The sequence below is a fragment of the Equus caballus genome, chromosome 18, assembly GCF_041296265.1.
Source record: "Equus caballus isolate H_3958 breed thoroughbred chromosome 18, TB-T2T, whole genome shotgun sequence".
In the NCBI taxonomy this organism is placed as follows: Eukaryota; Metazoa; Chordata; class Mammalia; order Perissodactyla; family Equidae; genus Equus; species Equus caballus.
The window spans coordinates 80,136,103-80,156,445 of record NC_091701.1 but is presented as its reverse complement, the minus strand read 5'-3'; the positions used below and the strand labels follow the sequence as shown (position 1 = coordinate 80,156,445).

The 20,343-nt window shown below is 39.9% G+C and overlaps 1 protein-coding gene across 13 annotated transcripts in view; it reads right to left on the bottom strand.

Moving 5' to 3' along the window:
* Positions 1 to 20,343, bottom strand: part of PARD3B (par-3 family cell polarity regulator beta) — a 921,213-nt gene that overhangs the window by 622,907 nt on the left and 277,963 nt on the right. For 3 of the 13 annotated variants that reach the window (XM_070242144.1, XM_070242146.1, XM_023622593.2), the window contains exon 3: positions 10,079 to 10,224. The exons of the other annotated variants lie outside the window; for them this stretch is intronic. In XM_070242144.1, the coding sequence (XP_070098245.1) occupies positions 10,079 to 10,081 (3 nt within the window). In that variant the 5' untranslated portion in view covers positions 10,082 to 10,224. The remainder of the gene's footprint in view (positions 1 to 10,078; positions 10,225 to 20,343) is intronic. 13 annotated transcript variants of the gene reach the window in all.

Sequence of the window (20,343 nt, the reverse complement as noted above, 5' to 3'; positions counted from 1 at the left end):
GGAAACTAAGGCAGAGATGTTCCACTTGTTCATGGACAGAAAGTTAAGTGAAAAAATAAGAATAAAAATGCCTGTGTCTGTAATGTGACTCTAACCATATTTTTCTAGTATTCCTACAAAATAAGTTTCAACTTACTTCAACCATGGTTTGCATTCTTTTCTCTGTTTTTCCTCATCTCAAACTATTTGTTTAAAGAAAATGTCTGTATAACATACAACCTTGCAAAAATGCAATTCCATTACTACAATTTCAACAGATTCAAGTAGAATACACACATTCTTTGCAAAGGACATCATTAATCTCTGAGTACCAACATGTATAATTCATCAAAAAAAAAAAAAAAACCCTTAATGCCCTTTAAATCACCCAAAACTTGACGTTATAAATAACATTAAACCCATTTCAAATTTTACTGCAACCACACAGTTGAAATTGCTATTCTTTTTTTCACTAAAACAGAAAGTTTAAGATAAAGTCTTAGTGTCTTTGAAAGGGACACAATCACATTTTCTATTTAAAGTAGCTTTTTACTTACGTAATATAAATGCATCAAACTAATAACTGCATCTTAATTTACTTCCCTTACTAATTTGCCATCAATTCATACGAATTATACACTCTGAATAAATAATATGATTTAATAAAAATTATTCTGCTTTATTTTTAACAGTAGCTCTTTCTTATTTATGGGGAACTGTGCTATCCAACATGGTAGCCACTAGCCACATGTGGCCGTTGAGCTCTTGTATGTCGCTTACCCTGAATTGAGAACCATTATACACATGAAACACACATGAATTCTGAAGACTTAGAATGAAAACAGAGCATAAACTATCTTCTTAATTTTTATATTGGTTATTTCTTGAAATGATAATATTTCTATATTGAGTTAAATAAAATTTATTATTAAAGGCCTGCCTGTTTCTTTTTTACATTTTCATGTGGCTACTAGAAAATTTAAAGCCACTCATATGGTTCCCACGCTGTTTCTCTTGGACAGCACAGCTTTGGGACCCTTAAGTCTGTTCGTTTGCTCATTTATTAATCTACTATACAAATACCACTCATTTAGTTACTTAGTATCATCTTATAAAAATCTTTCCTTTGACTCTGTATTCCCCTCCAGGTCTGTTCCCATTTCTCTCCTCAACTTTAGATAGAACACAACCTCTTGGAAAGCTGGCTCTACCCCTGCCTCCACTTCCTCCCTCCCAGTTCACTGAAGAGGCTCTCCCAGAGGCGACCTGTGACCTCCAAGCTGCCGTTTCTCAGCCATCCTCTTACTCATCTTTCACAGGTGGTCATTTCCTCCTTCTTGAAATGCGCTTTTCTGATTTTCCTCCTGTGCCAGTTCCTCCATTTTCCCAATCTTCCTCTGCTGTTCAGACCTTGGAATGTCCCCGGGCTCAGTCACAGACCTACACTCCTGCCCTAAGTGGTGTCATCCAGTTTCATGACTTAAAAACCATTTCTACACTGAAACACCCAAATTTATTTCTCTACGTGGACCTTTTCTACAAACTCCACTCTTTTGTAACTATCTGTCAAACGATCTTTCTGCCTACCTGTGTAATAGTGATCTCCAACTAAACACACACAGTGAGGACTTATTGATTCTCCCTTCCTTAGCCCAGATCCTCTTAACCAGTTTTCCTCAACTCAATAAATGGAGACTCCTTTCTTGCAGTTGCACACAAACTCTTAGAACTGCCTTTGTTTCTTCTCTTTCTCATTTCCCCTCATTTAATCCATCATTAAATCCGATGGAGGCTGTCTTCAAAATATACCTCGACTCTGACCACGTCTCTTTACCTCTGCTGATGTTGTCGTGGTCCAAGCCACTGACATCTCCCATCTCAATTCCTGCCTCCTAGTCTCCACCAGTCATCGGTTCCCAGGGCAGCAGCCAGAGTGACCTATACCTGCCACGATACATCAGGTGATTTCATTTCCCTGCTCAAAACCCTCTCATCTAATCTAATGAGTCCCAAGTTTATTCCAAGCAAAAGCCAAAGTCCCTACTGTGGCCCACAATGGTCTAAAAGATCTCCCCCTCCCACTGCACTCATGACCTCAGCTGCTCCCACCCTCCCTCTTCACAGTCAAGTCCAGCCACAGATGTTCCCTTGCTACTGCTGCAAAGTCCAAACATGCTCCGGGCTCTGGGTCTTTGCCCTCATTGTTCTCTCCAACTTGACTGCACCTTCTCAGTGGGGTCTTCCTCTTCACTCCACATAAGACAGTATTTTCCATCCTGCCCCCTCCAGCTCTCCCTATCTACTCATCACCATCTGTTATATCATTATGTGTTAACTGTTTCTCTCTCTCACCAGAATGTAAGCATCAAGAGGCACTCAATATGTATGTGTTAAATAAATAAAAAATAAATACTAAGCATCCCAGTAGTTGCCATGTACAAAGACATGGGTAATTATTAATGACTGCCTTCAAGGACTCCTCGTTCCAAGGCAGACAGGTATGGCCATACAAACACGGGGTCAGGAGCGCTGTAACAGAAGCCATGTACAGGCTCCAGGAGCACCCAGAGGAAGGCACTCTTAACTACTGAAGGCTGGAGGATGGGCAAATTCAGGAAAACTGTCCAAAGGGGGATATTTGGAGCTGAGCACTGGCCGGCAAATGGTAGCTCTCCAGGTATGGTGGTGAGAAGAGTCGGGGAGAACATTCCAAGGAAAATAAAACAACATGTTGGGGGCCCAGAAGGATGAATGAGAACAGCAAATTTGAGAACTAAATGACTGGGTTTGGCTCTGGTACTAGGTGTCTATATGGAAAGGGGAGATGGGAGTAAGATGAGAAAAGGAAGATGTAGAGACAAAAAGACCTGTGCGTGCTAGGAAAAATATAAACAGAGCGTACACACAAATGCACATAGGGTTGTGTGTGCAGGTAAGTATGAATTCATATGTGTGTGTATATATATATATATAAAATATATGTGTACACGCGTGTGAACATACATGTACACACAGAGGATTACAGAGGTCTCAGGAACACATTTAGGATCTTCTCCTCATAACTTCTATTTTTCTATTGCTAAAAATTATGATCTTAATAGAAAATTTGGAAGTCCACAAGACAATATAAATATGAAATGAGAAATCTCTAAACTCCAAATATTTTCTTTTCTCCAAAACAATAAATAAATGAAAGCAATCTCCTGACTTCCACTTCTATTAGTTTACAGAAAGAGTTCACAGAAATATGCAGATACCAGGATTAATGCTTGATGTCAAAGCAAGATCTTTTTCTAGGAATGTCCTCTCTGTACTGTATCCCAGAAAAAGGTTCATCAATTTACACAAAATGCTTCTTTCGGAGCCTCCCTTCTGCTCCTCACACTTTGCCAAGAGCCAGCTCCCACACGGTGGCCGGCTGATTCTCCCTCTACCCACAGAAGCCAGATCAATAAGTGATCTTTAGTAAAAAATGTAATCCAAGTGAAAATAGATACAATGGGTAAATTTTAAGCTTGATTACGTGGTGTGAATGGAAAGAGGTTGCGGTGTACAAAACTCTGGTAGGTTTTTTAAAAAAAATGGGAAGCATTATAATAACAAAGTAACCTGAGGAGACAGTTCAGAGAAGAATGCAGCTCATTTTCAAGGAGGCTGCAATGAGCTCTTCACTGCAGTGTGGCAGCATCCCTCAATAAGGCAAGATTAGAGTCTGTCCAGCGAAAACATTTGCGCTATTTTGAACACTGATTAAAACGTTTTGTGTGGATCAAGCACACGGGTGCCATCTACTATGCAAGACCCACTGTGGCACTTGGCAGAAAATAAATCACCGCACTCTGAAATCTGCTGTGGTCGCTGTCTTCATTACAGGGACCCTGCACATAGCATACAAAAGCATCTATAATGTTTACAGCACCTGGATGCCCGCTCTATCAAACATCAATACAATCTGTGTTCATATCATCTCCATGCTAATCAGATCGATTACTACTGATATAGTGTCTTGCCACAGTATCGTGACGCTAACCAAACAAATGGAGCGATGGGGAGATGATTCAGACATATAGGTGTTTAACAGCACACTGTAAAAAAGAAAAGAGATCCACAGAAAACCCCCGAGGTGCAGCTGTGTCGTGGGCTGGCCGATGCCTCATCAAGTCCTGGGTGGTGCTGCTGTAATTTTGTCAGCAGCCATTAAAAGGGGGATCTAATACAGTTTGATGCCATAAAATGGACTTGAAAGGGAAATGAGATTACTGCTGCTGCTGAACATGGCCGAGGCAATTAGCTGCACAGGTAATTAGATACAGATTCCCAGCGTATCCTAGTAGGGCAGTGGATGATGGCTGCAGATAATATCTCTTGCCCGTTGAAAAGGATCAATGTGACAGTTGTTTTAGATCCCAAGCAACATCCACATGAAACATTCTAATCCTCCAGACAGCAAAGATGCTGTAGTAGCTGCAGTAAAACGTGCTCCCACTGAAGAAAAATGAATGGGGGAGGAGAGAGGTTGGGAAGTGGGGCAAGCACGGACACCCCTGCCTCACCGTAGCTGGCAGGCCCTAGGCACGTGTCTATCTATCTCAGTTGTCACTTTGTGACACTCTTGGTTGAGGATGTCTCCTGGCTTCTCTTCAGCTAATTTCATTTATTACAAAATTCTCACACAAAGACAATGAGGGGGGCAAACAATCAACGACAGTACTGAAAACATGGAAAATCCATTAACATAGTGTTCCTTTAAATAATTACCCAATGAATTTAATATATGTCTAATGTACACACATTTTGGCCAAAAGCTTATATTTCATCAACTGAGACAGCCCTAGCATTGCATGTGGAGGCAAATCAAACTTCTTGACTGGTCACCGAAAATTAGTTTCTCCTTCTACTAGCAAAGCAGAAGAGTTCCCACTACCGCCATGCTGTTCCGTGCTCTGTCATCCTCTGCTGAGAAGATGATGATGAAACATCAAATAAAGCCTCTCCATTTATTTATTTGAGAAATATTTGTGAATATTATTGTGTATTGTGTATACTATGTACACAGTGCTGGACCGAAGCACACCTTTCTGCACACAATCAGGCCACTGTATCATGGACAGGGCACCTACAGCGCCAGCAATGGGAATTGAAAGTGTGGCCGGTGCTACCCACCAGTATGTGGAACAGGCAAAGCAGCCAGACAGAATCCCACACTCAGCAGCAGTAAAGTAGAGAGCTCCAGAGAATCCACTCCAAACACGAAATGGCACTTCTGAGAAAAAGACCACCACACCTCCTTCTAGAGGAAGCAAAAAGACCTCACATAAGTCAGACGATTTTAGAAGCAGCAATTTTGGGAAACTGCTCAGAATGCTTTCCATTTAGAAGGAGCACGGCTATTAGAAAACCAGTCCCTTGGTTCAGTAGAGAGACTTCCAATTGTGTTCCTCTGAAAGAGTCCTACCATCTTCAACTTTCTCTTCACCTTCCCTGTTTTGTGGGATCAACGGGGACAGGATGGAAAAAATAAGAGTAACTATTCTGACCCTGTGAATGACTATCAGAGGAACGTCCAGCCAAATCTGCTGGCTGGTGGAAATCATTTGACATCATGAATGAACTTCAGTCAACAATATTCACTTTTTTCTTCAAATGCTCATAACACTACTGTGCACCATGTTTTTTCTCGAGATGACAGTGTGGTTATTGCCATCTGGCTGGTCTTGAACAGCTCCACAGACAGGGCTGGCCTCATGGGAGAGCAACCTATGTAGTCAAAGAACCACACGCTTTGCTTGGTTTAATGCTCTGTTATTGCGTCTTGAATTTCTTAATTTCTTAACAGGTCTTGAACAATGGGCTCGCATTTTCATTTTGCACTGAGCCCTGCAACTGTGTAGTTGGTAGTGCCCGTTGAGGAAGTTGGCAAACATCAGCATTCCTCTTCTATAGCGTAGGAAGACAGATAACCGCCAGATCTGCCCCATGGCATTCATCATAAAGCCCGTCTGTGTCTTTAACTCTTAAGAATCTAAGAGGAATGGAAATGATAAAGAAGGAGCAGAGAAGATGTTTAGAAGGAGCTAAGCATCATGGGTGTAAGGGATGGGAAGTGACGGATGCAGTGAGCTCCCCTCTGCACTGGAAAGGCCTGAAGAGAGAAAGGTCTGGAAAACAAGCTTCAAGGAGCTGGGAGGCAAAATGGAAGAAACCCAGCTGACTGAGGGTTTCCCTGAAATGCTAGAATGCCATGGGTGCTGAGCACTGACTTCTGGGAGTGCAGGATATCACATCTATTCATCTCACCCTGTTGTGGGCATATAATATTCCTCTTCTGCCTTAGCTTCTCCGGACATAAACAGTCTGCTAAAAGCATCCTCTGTAATTCTGTAGCTTAGAGAATCTACTAGCCTTTCACAAAACACCTTGCTAATTCTCTCCTAGGCTGACCACAATTTTTGTCTCTTACTATTTTACTGGATCCTCAAAAGATGTCTACTGTCGTGAGCAATGGACTTTGCTCAGACCTCGTCTCTTGGCCCCTCCACACCTCATAACACATTCACAGCCCCTCTGATGCCGCCTTCAAGGCCTTGTCTTTTCCTCCAGTCGTGAGACCCAGTGCTCTTCTCGGTGCGTTGTCTGCCCTCTGACTGCCATCTTCTCTTCTCCAGTGACATCTTAGTCCACTGCCCTTTTAACTGCAACCCTGCCTCCTGCCCCAGCCACCCAATCCCCTCTGCTGGGCAGACCTCGAGCCTGGTACCCCCAGCCGAGTCTTACTGTTCACGACTCTCATCACATACCCACCCAAGCTCAGTGAATACTTCCACACGGATGTCTAGAAAAGCGCAGCGTTTCAACGCTTCTAAACTTCTCTCACTGCAAAACCAGCGCTCGCTCCTATCTAACATCCTGCTCCTCCCTTTGGATCCCGGCCTCCTCACTGCTCTCCTGCCTCCTGACTGACTTCTCTCCAGTGACCACAGTGTGTACCTCCCTGCCCTTCTCAGACCCTCCCTCCCAGCCGGAATGCTGGGGCCTTAAGCGCCCACATATTCCTTAAGATCAGCTCAAATTTCATCACTTCTCTGAAGACATCTCTGGCTACTCAAATCCACAGCGAGCTCTTTGTCGTAAACTCAGGACACTCAAAGTCAGTGCCAACTTCTGGCACTGAAACATACACTATCTTGTCCTATGACTCTGAGTTAGCTTTTCATGTGAGTTGCCGTTACATCCACAGTTACACTGTCTTCTGCTTGAGGGCTGGGATATGATTTTAAATTTGCTGAAACTCCCAAAGGGGATGAAGTAGAGCGAGGTACAGAATAGTGCTCAATCAATATTGTTAGACAAAAGAAAATAGCATTCTCATCTATAATTGTTTGGCCTTCTTTTGATTTATAGAGTAGTTTACCACCATTCTCAAATAAATTTATTTTATTTTAAAGTGGTATAATTTCTTGAGTGTTTTGCTTTAAAACTTGCTGTAACTAGTCAACATGCAGAAGGGACATCTCAAACATGGTCGGCTTTGTCTGGATGAAAAGCTATTACCATTTACCCCTGTAAATCACAAACAAACAAGTAGTGCCTTCAGCTTCAGTAATATTCCACTAATGCTTTTTAAACAAAGATATATGCAGGCAGTGAGTGACTCAGCTTCCAAAATAGGCCTAAATAAAAATAATCACATTGTTTTAGAACAGAAGATTGTGTTTAATTGGTAATTTGTGGGTTCTAAGATGGAAACACACGACTGTGGATTCTAATGCTCTGTTAATAAATGAATTACAGTAATATAATCCAATTACTATTCATCTCAATTGAACAGATAACTTTCCCTAAACAAAAAACAAAGGAACCAAAGAGATCCAGTTTACCTTTGTTTTCTTTGAACAGATGGAACTGAAAACTGATTTTAAAAAAAATAATGCCGAAATGCCTCAATGGGCTTGGTGCATAAAATGCTCAGCATAATGATACATGCCCTGCAGGCCTTTGAACATGCCTCCACTGCCTGCCAGACCCCAGGAGTGACTGTGAGGCGGTCATAGTCATTAGGTGGAAGCCCCGTCTAAGAAAAATTGCTTTTGTGTGACACCCTCACGTTAAACAGACCAACTGTCTGACAATTCCTCAAAGGACAAGAGTCCCCAAGTGTCCTCATCTCTACATCATTCTCAGTCCACGGAAAACATTTTTATTCTTCAGCAGTTCCAGCCAGCCCAAGACGAACCAAATAGTTTTCATGGGCCAGGCCTGGGATCGAAGAAATATTATTGATTATATTTGTTGTATGATTTCATGTGTTGCCTAGACACCAATCTCAAATATTTTTAACTTCTGTATCCTGCATTCTCAAAGCAAATCCAAGCTGGTCCTGCTTAATAATATTAAGTATTTTCCTTTGTTAAAAACTAGTATTCAGCCTAAGGACCATTAATCAGAACTGTCAAGCGTAATAGAAATCCACAGGCTGAAGAATAATTCATAAAACATCAAGACCCAAAGCACTGGCAGGCAACACCCAGGAATTCACCAAGTGGACTCTCAGAGCATTCCCATCGTTACTGGAGACTGGTGCTAGAGCAATGGTGATAGCGTTCTTGACGTCTCATAATGAGGGTCAAGTGGTTATGTTATGGTGACATCATTTATGACGAGAACTCATAAGAATAGGTTGAGAAGATACAACTTAATTTTTGACTCTGGGTTATGGAAAAGTACACGGACAAGATTTGTCTTCCCATACCCCTATGTGAAGATGTAACTAACCCACCCAGATGAGACTCATTAGATGACTGAGTCTTATCTTCTTTGACAGCTGGCTCAGCTTGGCAAATGCTTTGTAGGTTTTTTAAACAAAATTGAAGGCTTTCAAATAGTTTGGTTATTTTATTAAGCCTCAAAATTGTGGACAGAAGAAAACTATGGAAAACTGAGGTTGCAATTCAACTCTTCTTTGCAGATGTCCAAGTACACGTTAACGTCACTCAGAAAACGAAACATGGGAGAAGTGAGTCTGTTTTGGGGATGACCGTTGTGCTGAGAAGCTCTTTCTCCTCATAGCAGACAGCTCAGAGGAGCAGCGCGTGGCTCATTCAGCACTCGTCCCACAAACATTTCTTGAGAAACTACAAAGTATGCCAGGCCCTACTTGAGAGACAAAACTAGAGTCCCTCAATCTTCAAGGTTTTCACAATTCAACTTTGAAATCAGACACATCTGCAACCACTTTATACCTGAAACACCTTATAGCATGTTCTCCACAATTAATAATCAGCTTCAATAAACCCTGTCTCCAATCTCTACATTTTTTAACAGTCAATCTCTAAGTGGAACAAGCATAGATCTTCAATGAAGTTCCAGTTTACTTATCTCTGAGACTATCTCCTTATCTTTAAAATATGAATAACACAATTTATCTCACAGGACTTTCATAAGGATGAAACCAAACACACACAATGGCTAGGATAAATGGTTCAATAAATATCAGTTCTCCCTGAAGAAAAATACCAGTTCTCCTGGGAAAAAAAACCACCCATGCAATTGCTTTATGTTTATAAAGAACATTTTGCTATTACCAGAAGGAAATTTTCAATTCTATTTACAATTTCATTTTTCTTTGGGGGAAAGAAAACTCAGAATGCCAAAACCAAACAAACAAACCCACACGACTGGTTACAAAGCCACAATTCTATTTATAAAGTATTCAATTAGAGAACTTTCCCTTAATTTACCCTTAGTAAGCTAGGCCTGTTTCCTTTATTCCAACAGTTGCATTTCAAATTTGCAGACATCATCTACTCACAGTGTTCACCTCATCGGCCCTTGTCTATTAGCAACAACCTCATTTGCAGTGGTCTTCTCGGACCAAGTGAGCTCTCAGATATCTTCTACCTGCTACTCCCCAGGCTGAGAAATCCAACTCTTAGCCCTAGAAGAGATGCAAGACTTAACTACTACCTTGTCTTTATTCCCACAAAGAAAATGTGGTTTCTGCATCTGAATACAGAAGATACATTATTGGTCAAAAATGAAACACTGAACAGCAGTTTAGGTCTCAATAGTCTTTAGGAAAATAAAACATTAACGGAGTTACCATTGGCGACTTTAAGTATTGGTGAGGTTGATGATGATGAGAAGAAGGAGAAGGAGATGGTACCGACCATGATCATTTCTACCATTTCTTAGGTGCACGCATTGTGTGAGGTGGATTCGTCTTCTCAAATCTGTCCTTGGTCAAGTCTTTAACCAAAGTGAAACAAACAGATTGTAAACAGTTTGTCTCACAGTCCTATTTTACATTTAAGGATGTTAAGGTTCAAAGAGATTAAGCAACTCATTCAAGCCTGCATAGTTCTAACAAGCGGTAAATCCAGAGTTTAAACCCAATTTCCAGTGGTCCCAAAGCCCACTCTCTCCCCACTACTTCACCTGCCAACATAATAAACGATTAACGATGACAACAAAGGGGATTCAGCAACCATTGGGAAACTTATTTTTACTAGCATTTCCAGAGATACAAAGAAAACACAAATTCTTATTTACATGGTATCCCAAACAGACCAGAGAACATTAAGGAATGCTTTCCAGAGGTGGACTACAAGGCATCTCTACAAAGGCTCATTTCTGTTCATAGAAAAGCCTGGTCTGCTGTGCCCAATACAAGCATTCAAAGAACGGAGTTGGAATAATGCCCCACATTCCACCAGGAGCCCGAGCCCATCCTGGATGGTATTTCATGGTGCTGAAGGCTCACTCGCTGAGGTTCTATCACAGCAGTTTTTAATCTTTGGAGATTCACAATCACCTGACCTCTTTCAAAAGTCTTCTCAGTCAGTGCTTGGGAGGAAAATCACAATTTTGCATTCTAAGAAGCCCGCAGGTGGTGCCATGCTGTCCACATATCACACTCTGAGTAGCAAGGTTCTAAACCAAAGTCAGAACATTGACATAGCCCCGAGTGGGATCCCTAGTTTGGAGCCCATACAATCAACCTGTAGCCTGCACTGTGGATGTTTTGCCATGGAGTCTGACGACCAATATGTGAAGCAATCCTTTGTGAGGAATGAAGGAAAAGAGGTAAATAGAACAGACAATCTACAGGTAAAGCTTTTGTAATCAGCCATTCGCCAGAAAACACATAAATCCAGTGGTAAAATGGCCTATTGACATTTCTAGATTACCCAACATTATGCTAAATTTTAGAGAGATTATAAAAGGATTATCTGATAGTTGTCTAGAAAAAATATTTAGAGTAATTTTGTACTGAATTTAATAATAACTGTATGCACAGTGGGAGTAAAGTATCGGCAGGTAACAAAGATTTCTCACTGGATTCCTACTTCCGGGAAACAGAGGAATGGGATAGATTTTTAAACATGGGGAACTTACAAAATTGCTTTTCTTGAATATGCAAAGTTTTGAAATTAACACCAACCCCAGCCACTGTATTCCAAAGGGAGTGAAGATTAGTTCAGAGCTTCATGCTTCAGTGCAGCTGAGACCTTGCCCTACCACTTGCTAAAGTAAAAAGGAAGCACGCATGTAAATCTAAGTATATCTAAGAAGGTGTTTCTGCTGCCTCATACCAGAACGTGTTTCAGAGATGCTTCAGTCAAGACTGTCAGCTATCTCCCAGACCCTCTAAAAAATGACACCACATAACAGCAACTCTTGCTACCTGGGACTAGCTTTGTCCTTCCTGGCACACTCAAGACTCAGGACAGTGCAAAGACACGCCTTGATTACTCTGGGAGAGGAATAATGGTGCCTACGTGATACCTGATGACCTGATGACCCATGACAGCAGTACCTGCAGCTCCTGATTACAAACTCCTTCTCTCTCTCCTAACAACCCACTCCTCCTTTACCGCTCACCCAAGACAAGACTCCTTTCTGAAACACGCATAGGACCTCAGATCTTCTTCCATTAGCCAGGCCTGGAATCCACCAAGAAGTGGCCTTTGGAAGAAGCCCACTGACAGCATCAGCCTGTCACCCTTGGGGAGCAACTACCGAGACCAAGAGTTCTTAGTTTTCAGATTGAAATATAGAAGTTAAAACAACTCAGTTCTCCTACTGAGAAGGACAATATCGAGTCATTTGACTATGACTAAGAGAAAGAAACAAAGCTTAAATCTTCCTAGTTGTTTTTGAATTTTATTAGGCAAAATTCCAAACGCTGTTACATTATCAATATACAACCAAAGTTACACATAAAATAAACAGCATCCTGCTGAAGTAACAGCCGCCAATTAAGGCTTACCAACTTGTAGATTTTGAGCCTTGTTAATCTACTCTGCATTCAGCCAAAATAATAATAATAATAATTAATTACACTTTCTAAAATGGTATTTTTACATAGACACAGATGAGTAAAAAGAAAAAATTAAGTAGCTAAAGATAACATCTCATGTGGTCATGTTTTTCTAAAGCACAAACCTCAAGAAAACACTTGCCTCTACTGAAAGCTGAGGTAAATATGAATTGTTTTCAGCAGTGTGAAATTTTGTCAAGATGGAAGAAGTCTCATAGAAGTTTCCTAACCTTACACAATAGGTAATTCCAACAATCTTGCCTCCAAGGCTTCTCTGGCTTATTTTTTTTCTTAATGAAATACGATAAAATATTAATTCAAGATGCCAAGAGACACACATAAACAGAAACATGGCCGCACGTTTGTTCTGATGTAATTGCAGGAAGTTGGCTCCACGCCTAGATAATTATTGCATTAGTTAGTGAGGGCTCCCTATAGGATTATGCAATTTTTTAAAGTAGTTAGACCAGATATCCTGTCCTTGGGAAAGTCATTTGGGTGCAGCCCCACATCAGTTGTACATTTCTGGGAGATAACAAGGCTTTTGCATACTCTGCTGTATTGTAAACTGCTATGTATAGGGACTTGCAGGCAACCAGCCAAAGATGGAGATGGGGACAGCTGATAACTCCCACATGCTAAACCATGTTAAAGCACAAACAATTCTCCCAAGCCTTCTCAAAGACCCTTCCACAGCAAATCTTTTCTTTACTTGGGCTTTGACAGCCCCTGTGAAAACAGAAGAATCTTGCAGAGAAGGGGGGTCATTTTACAGAGCAATCTCCACACATCAGAAGTTGGCAGTCTAGAAGAGAAAACCATGGGTCCAATCTACTCCTTTTGAGAAGCACAATCCAGGTACATCAAAGAAATAAATCCTTTAGAACAGTCACATTATGTCTGATCAATATAAAAGGATGCTTAGCTATTTCACACTTAATAAAACAATCCAAGTGAAAAGAAGCTCACCTTTCTTTCCCACTGAAATCCCATTAATCATCAGTTAGAGTCCATTTAAGTCTGACTGGAGCCTGGCACCTGGCTTTTGTTGGGCAGTCAATCCCGCATTGGCAAAAAGAACAAGCCCAGTGATATCCAAAATCCTCAAACCTAATTTCAGAATTAAGCTATGAGCTATAAGCACAAAAATTGATTAGGCACAAGTAAGTATACAAGCCAACCCACCTCCAACCAAATGTTCAATCCCCTAGTCTTCTAATGCTGATGAGACAATCTTTAACAGCTTTACAAAGGGCGTGCCATGTGAGCAATCAAGAGTTATTTTAGAATCTTGCACTACCCGCACAACCCACTAAGGCATTTGGTTCCCAAGATAATGCTCTGGCCTAGATTCCTAAAAATTATCCACTTTACATTGGTTCCCTCCGTGAGTGTCGCATTGCCACAGAATCTAAGCAGCCTTAGAGGTGACCATGCTATTATAAGACACTCAGAGAGGGAGGTGATGTGGCCTATGTCACAGAACATGAGTTGGGATGAGGATAAACCCCACCCCCTGATTACCTGTCCTCACACATATGAGCATGACGATCTGGCTTAGTTAATGTCTTCATGTCTCACGTCATGAGTTCAGAACCATAAATCCAAATAGCATAAGCATGCCCTGAGAAGCTCTCCCACCCAGCCACCAAAACAACTACTCTCTGCTAGTTACTCCATCACAGTCTCTGCTTGGACTACTGTCTGAGACGCAGAAACAGGGCACTTCAGGAACCATGCTAGGGTCCAGTAACAAAAATGGGTTCATTGCCTTCACATTTGCAATTTTTAAAAACTGAACGGTCATCATTACAGAATGCTGCCAGAAATCATTTCTTCGTGCACCTCTCTGACAGAACAGCTATAATTGAACCATTCTGAAGTGACGACAATTATAGGAGTAAAACATTTATAGCACGCATCTTCCCACATCCCAAATAGCTCAGGGCATCTAAAGCAGCCAACAATTACAGCTTTCTGCGGTAAGTACTGAAACTTCTGTAAAGAAAAAGAATCATTGTCAATCTTGTAAACCTAAATAACTACTGTACGCTTCATTTCTTTCTTCCTGCACAGCATTCCTGTAATTTACAATTTTCTAAAAAAAGACATCACTAATAATCACATACATTCTGTCAAAGCTAACAATAAAAGTTCTTCTCCTAATCTTGATATACAAAACAGCCGGACTCACTTTACTTTACCCTAGATATGGCTCTTTGAAAGAAATAAAAATTAAATTCATATATGTGTGCATGCATGCGGGAGTGTGTGTATGGGAAACACACACATGCATATATCATATACATATCAAAAGTGAAATGATACTTGGGCCATTTATCACCTTTAGCTAGGAAAATTGTGTTTTTAATTTCAAGGAGCATTTATATGTTACTAACAGTTTTCTCTTTTTATTCCAGCTTTATTGAGATATAATTGACAGATAAAAATCGTATATTTTTAAGGTGCACAACATGGTGATTTGGTAGACCTTTACATCATGAAATGATTGCCACAATCAGGCTAATTAACCCATCCATCATCTCACCTCACATAGTTACCTTTTTAGGGGGCAGTGGTGGTGAGAATAAGTAAGTTCTACTCTTAGTAAATTTGCAGTATACAATCAGTACAGTATTATTAACTATAATCACTGTGCTGTCTGTTAGATCCCCAGAACTTATTCATCCTCTAAGTGACACTTTGTATCCTTTGACCAGCATCTCCCCATTTCCCTCATCCCCCGAGCCCTGGCAACCACCACTCTGTTCCCTGCTTCTGTCAGTTCAGCTCTTTTAGATTCCACATGTGAGATCATACAGTACCTGTCTCCATGCGTCTGGTTTATTTCACTTAGTATAATGTCCTCCAGGTTCTTCCATGTTGTCATAAACCACAAGATTTGATATTTTTTATGGATAAATAATATTCCATTGTGTACAACACATACATATACATATATACACACACCACGTTTACTTTATCCATTCACCTGCCAAAGGACACTTAGCTTGGTTCCATATCTTGGCTATTGTGAATAATGTTGCAAAGAACATGTGGGGATACAGATATCTCTTTGAGATACTGATTTTATTTCCTTCAGCTATATACCAAGAATCACTGGATCATATAGCAGTTCTACTTTTAATCTTTTGAGGAACCTCTATACTGTTTTGCACAGTGGCTGCAACAATTTGTATTCCCACCAGCAGTGCACAAGGGTTCCCTTTTTTCCACATCCTTGTCAACATTTTTTATTTGTTGTCTTTTGATTGCAGCCACTCTAACAGGTGAGGCGATGCTTCATCGTGCTTTTGATTGACATTTCCCAGATGATCAGTGATGTTGAGCATCTCTTCATGTGGCTGTTTGCCCATCTGTATGTCTTCTTTAGAAAAATGTCTATTCAAGTCCTTTGCCAATTTTTAATCAAATTATTTGTTTTTCTGCTATTCAGTTGTATGAGTTCCTTATATATTTTGTATATTAAGCCCTTATCAGATATTTTCTCCCCTTCCACAGGTTGCCTTTTCATTTTGTGGACTAATAGTTTATTCTTAAAAAAATCTACTTTACTTTTATTTCCACATAAAATATAAATATGCATGACTATAAATAAATGATCAGGAAACAGTTGGAAAAATGGAGAGAGACTCAATTTTAGATTAGACTGTCTCTCTACAGTCCAAAATCATTGTTCTGATTTTTTATGTTTAACCTTTTTTTTCCCTACATTATTGGACAGTAACATGTCAATTAGCTAAGTCTAATAAGAATTTAAAGAATTTCTATAATTATACACCTACTTTTACTGCTTTGCCTAAGATCATTGTCACCTCCTATAAAATACTTTTCATTAAAAAAGGCAATTTCTTCAGTCCTTTGATGGGACATAATTAGCTTTTCTGACATATCAAAGTCACCCTGCAACACTAACTCTAAGCTATAACACTAAAGCCAGGTGTGCTGTTACATGACTTTTTTCTTTACAGTGCCAACAGAACTGTTGACGGATGCCTCTGTAGTTTAATATCTGACAGTAGGTGCAAGTAAATAACATTTTTATTTAAAAAACTATAATACATAGTGATAATGAAGAGCAGAGGAGGCTTTTTCATTTACAACCTGTCTATAAATTTTGGCAGGAAATTGACTCTAATTTAATATGCTCAGTCTGAGGAAGTTACTCAGTTCTAAGAACACACAGTCACAGTTAAATTGCTGTAGCCAGAATTATTCTCTCTGAAAAGAACAAAACAACAATATAAGGCACCTAACTGATGTTTCCAAATTGACACACGGTATTTGGCTGGACTTCAGCAGAAACACAGAGTTTTCGTGTCTGCAAACTTACTGCATTTATTATCGTTACTAAATAAATCTTAATTTGCTGCCCCTCACTACATGAAAAAATTATTGGTAGTTTTCCAAAAGCCATTGTATACGGAGGCCTCATAAAACACTGGCATCTTTGGTGATATGCTTTGGTAGATTGAAAGCATCACATGCTTTGCTTTAAATAAACTCATTGTACATAGCTCTGCGGTGGAGTGCTTTCATGTGCGTCACTTCTATCTCCAAATTAAGGGCTTTTCAGTCAAGACTTCAGACAATGTAAGGCAGTGGCCCCTACTGGTAAAATTTAATACTTAATACAATTTAGAATTTAATAAGAATTAAACATGATGGAAAACCACTCCAAGGAAGCAAGATTCTGAGTGTCAGGAGGTCACCAGGCCTGGACGGAGGGACCCATATGAACGTGATGGAACAATGCCCAGAGAAGAGGCAGAGCTGTGGCTTGTCCAAGGAATTCAAGACAAAAAATCAAGCTGTATAGCCTTCCTCGCATTTAATCTGTTGAGTCTACACGTCTGCCAAGGCCAAGAGTAGCATGAGCTATCTGCCACTTCTACACTTCTTGCAGAAAATCAAAATCCTTTACCTCAATCCAACAATCATTCTATCTATAAAAAACATATCTCCAAGTGTATGACGAACAGCAGTGGAAAAATTTTGTTTGCTCTACAAAAGTATGCTTTATAGCCAACTTTAAGAAAATATTTGCATTTACACTTGAGAACCAATATGTAGCTTTTACCAAGCATTGATTCAGTTGAGGCTATTATATTTGAATAGAGGGCTCTGCAAACGAGCCCCTGGATTATTGCACTTTATGAGACAAAATATTTAAGCCAAACCTAATGCTTTTGATGCAATTATTAAGCCTAATATTCACCATTGAACTAATAATCCACTGACAGGGGCAGGGATGGATACTGCTCTGTTTCCAGAGGCCCCGGCCAACATCCCTCAACTGGCTCCAACTCCGAGTATAATTCCCTCTTCACCCCAGGTCCTCAGAAAGCTCTGGGACAGGCCAGGGGAGGAGTGGTTCCAAGCACTGAGAAAAGGCTCTGCAAGGGCTTTGAAAAGATCCTCCCCTCAGTCAACTAGTCCCCATAGGGACCCTGAAGGATTCTCCCTGTATAGACGATTCCCGTTCCTTCTTCAGCAGGGTCTTTTGTGGGCTGTCAACAAACTAATGACACACTGTAAGATTTTTAGGGCCTCCTTCTTAATCATACCTTTAAAATTCTCAGAGTCCATTCCCTTTTGACATACTTATAAAGACGTGTGATGAACTTTTTAAGAACTCAAAATGGATTAAGAACTGCTCTGAGAATAAAAATGTCATCTGCATACAAAACACCATATAAAAAATGTGACAACAAAAATACAGTCTCTCTCACGTTGTCCCTCTTTCAATCCATACCAACCAAAATCTCTTAGCATGCACCTCAAAGTGGCCTCTTGGACCTGCGGCACAGTCATCATGTGAGAACTTGATAGAAATGCAGAATCTTACAGAGACTTAAATGTAAGACCTGAAACCATAAAACTCCTAGAAGAAAGCCTAGGCAGGGAGCTGTTAGTAATATGTTTTTGGATCTGTCTCCTTAGGCAAGGGCAACAAAAGCAAAAATAAACAAATGGGACTACATCAAACTAAAAAGCTTTTGCACAGCAAAGGAACCATCAACAAAACGAAAAGCCCACCTACTGAATGAGAGAAGATATTTGCAAACAATGTATCTAACAAGAGGTTAATATCCAAAATAAATAAAGAACTCATACAACTCAACATAAAAACAGAAATCAAATTTAAAAAACGGGCATAGGACCCGAGTAAACATTTTTCCAAAGAAAACATACAGATGGCCAACAGACAGATGAAAAGATGCTCAATGTCACTAGTCATCAGGGAGATGCAAATCAAAACTACAATGAGATATCACCTCACACCTGTCAAAATGGCTATTATAAAAAAGACAACCAATAGCGAGTGTTGGTGAGGATGTGGAATAAAGGGAACCCTTGTACACCGTTGGTGGGAATGCAAACTGGTGCAGCCACTATGGAAAACAGACTGGAAGTTTTTCAAAAAATTAAAAATACAACCACCATACCATCCAGCAATTCCACTTCTTGGTATTTATCCAAAGAAAATGGAAACACTAATTCAAAAAGATATAGGCACCCCTATGTTCATTGCAGCATTATTTATAATAGCCAAGATATGGAGCAACGTAAGTGTCCATTGATATATGAATGGATAATGATGATGTGGAGTGCATGTGCGTGCGCACGCGTGTGTGTGTGTGTGTGTGTGTGTGTGGTGGAATATTACTCAGCCATAAAAAGAATGATATCTCACCACTTGCGACAACAAGAGTGTATTATGCTAAGTGAAATAAGTCAGAGAAAGAAGAATACTGTATGATTTCACTTATATGTGGAATCTAAAAAAGCAAAACAAAAGAGAAACAGACTCATAGGTACAGAGAACAATATAGTGGTTTCCAAAGGGGAGAGGGGTGTGGGGAAAGGCAAAATAAGTGAAGGTAATTACTAGGTACAAACTTTCAGTCATAAAATTAATAAGTCACAGGGACGTAATATACAGCATAGGGAATATAGTCGACAATATTGTAATAACTTTGATGACAGATGTTTACTACTCTTAATAGGGTGATCATTTTGTAATGTATATAAATGTCTGATCACTATGTTGTACACCTGAAACTAATATAAAGTTGTATGTAAACTATACTTCAATTAAAAAAAAATGCAGAATGTCAGCCTCAGCCCAGACCTGCCTCATCAGAATCTGCCTCCTAACAAGATGCTCAGGGGATCTGAATGCACGTTCGAGTTTGAGAGCACTCTACATAAGAGTTTCACAAATGCTCTGCAAAGAAATTCGAAAAGATGAAATTAGAGGGAAATGTGCCATCTTCATGCTCAGTGTGGACAGACATAAAGCCAACAGAGCTATTTACTAAGACTTTGATAAAAAATACATAAAATTATAAAGCACATTTTAAAAGACATGGATTGGGAATGGGGAGTGACTGCTCATGGGTGCAAGGTTTCTTTTTGAGCTGATGAAAATGTTCTAAAATTAGATTTTGGTGATGGTTGCACAACTCTAAATATACCAAAACCCACTGAATTACACACTTTACATGAGTGAACTTGATAAGATTTAAGTTATGTCTTAGGGCAACTGTTAAAAAAGTATAGATTAAACTTTTAAAATCACAGAAAAGATCAAATATCACTAATTGTAAGGGAGATGTAAATTTAAACACCACGAGATATCACTTCACAACAAGTAGAATAGCTAAGGAGGAGAATGAATACACTGTAGTACATTCACACAATGGAATATTATTCTGCAATAAAAAAGGAAGAACCCACTGATGCACACAACTATATGGGTGAGGATGATAGAAGCCAAGCCTCAAAGAATACAGATTATGATTTCATTGACAGGAAGTTCTAGAACTAAGCTAGGGCAATAGAAATCAGAGCAGTGGTTGCTTTTGTGCATGGGGAGAAATGACTGAAAAGGGGGACATGGCAATTTGCTGGAGTGATGGAAAAGTTTTACATTCTTTATCCGAGTGGCGGTCACACAGTGATTACATTTGGTAAAACTTATTGAATTGTTTATTTAAAATCTGTGTCATTTATTGTAT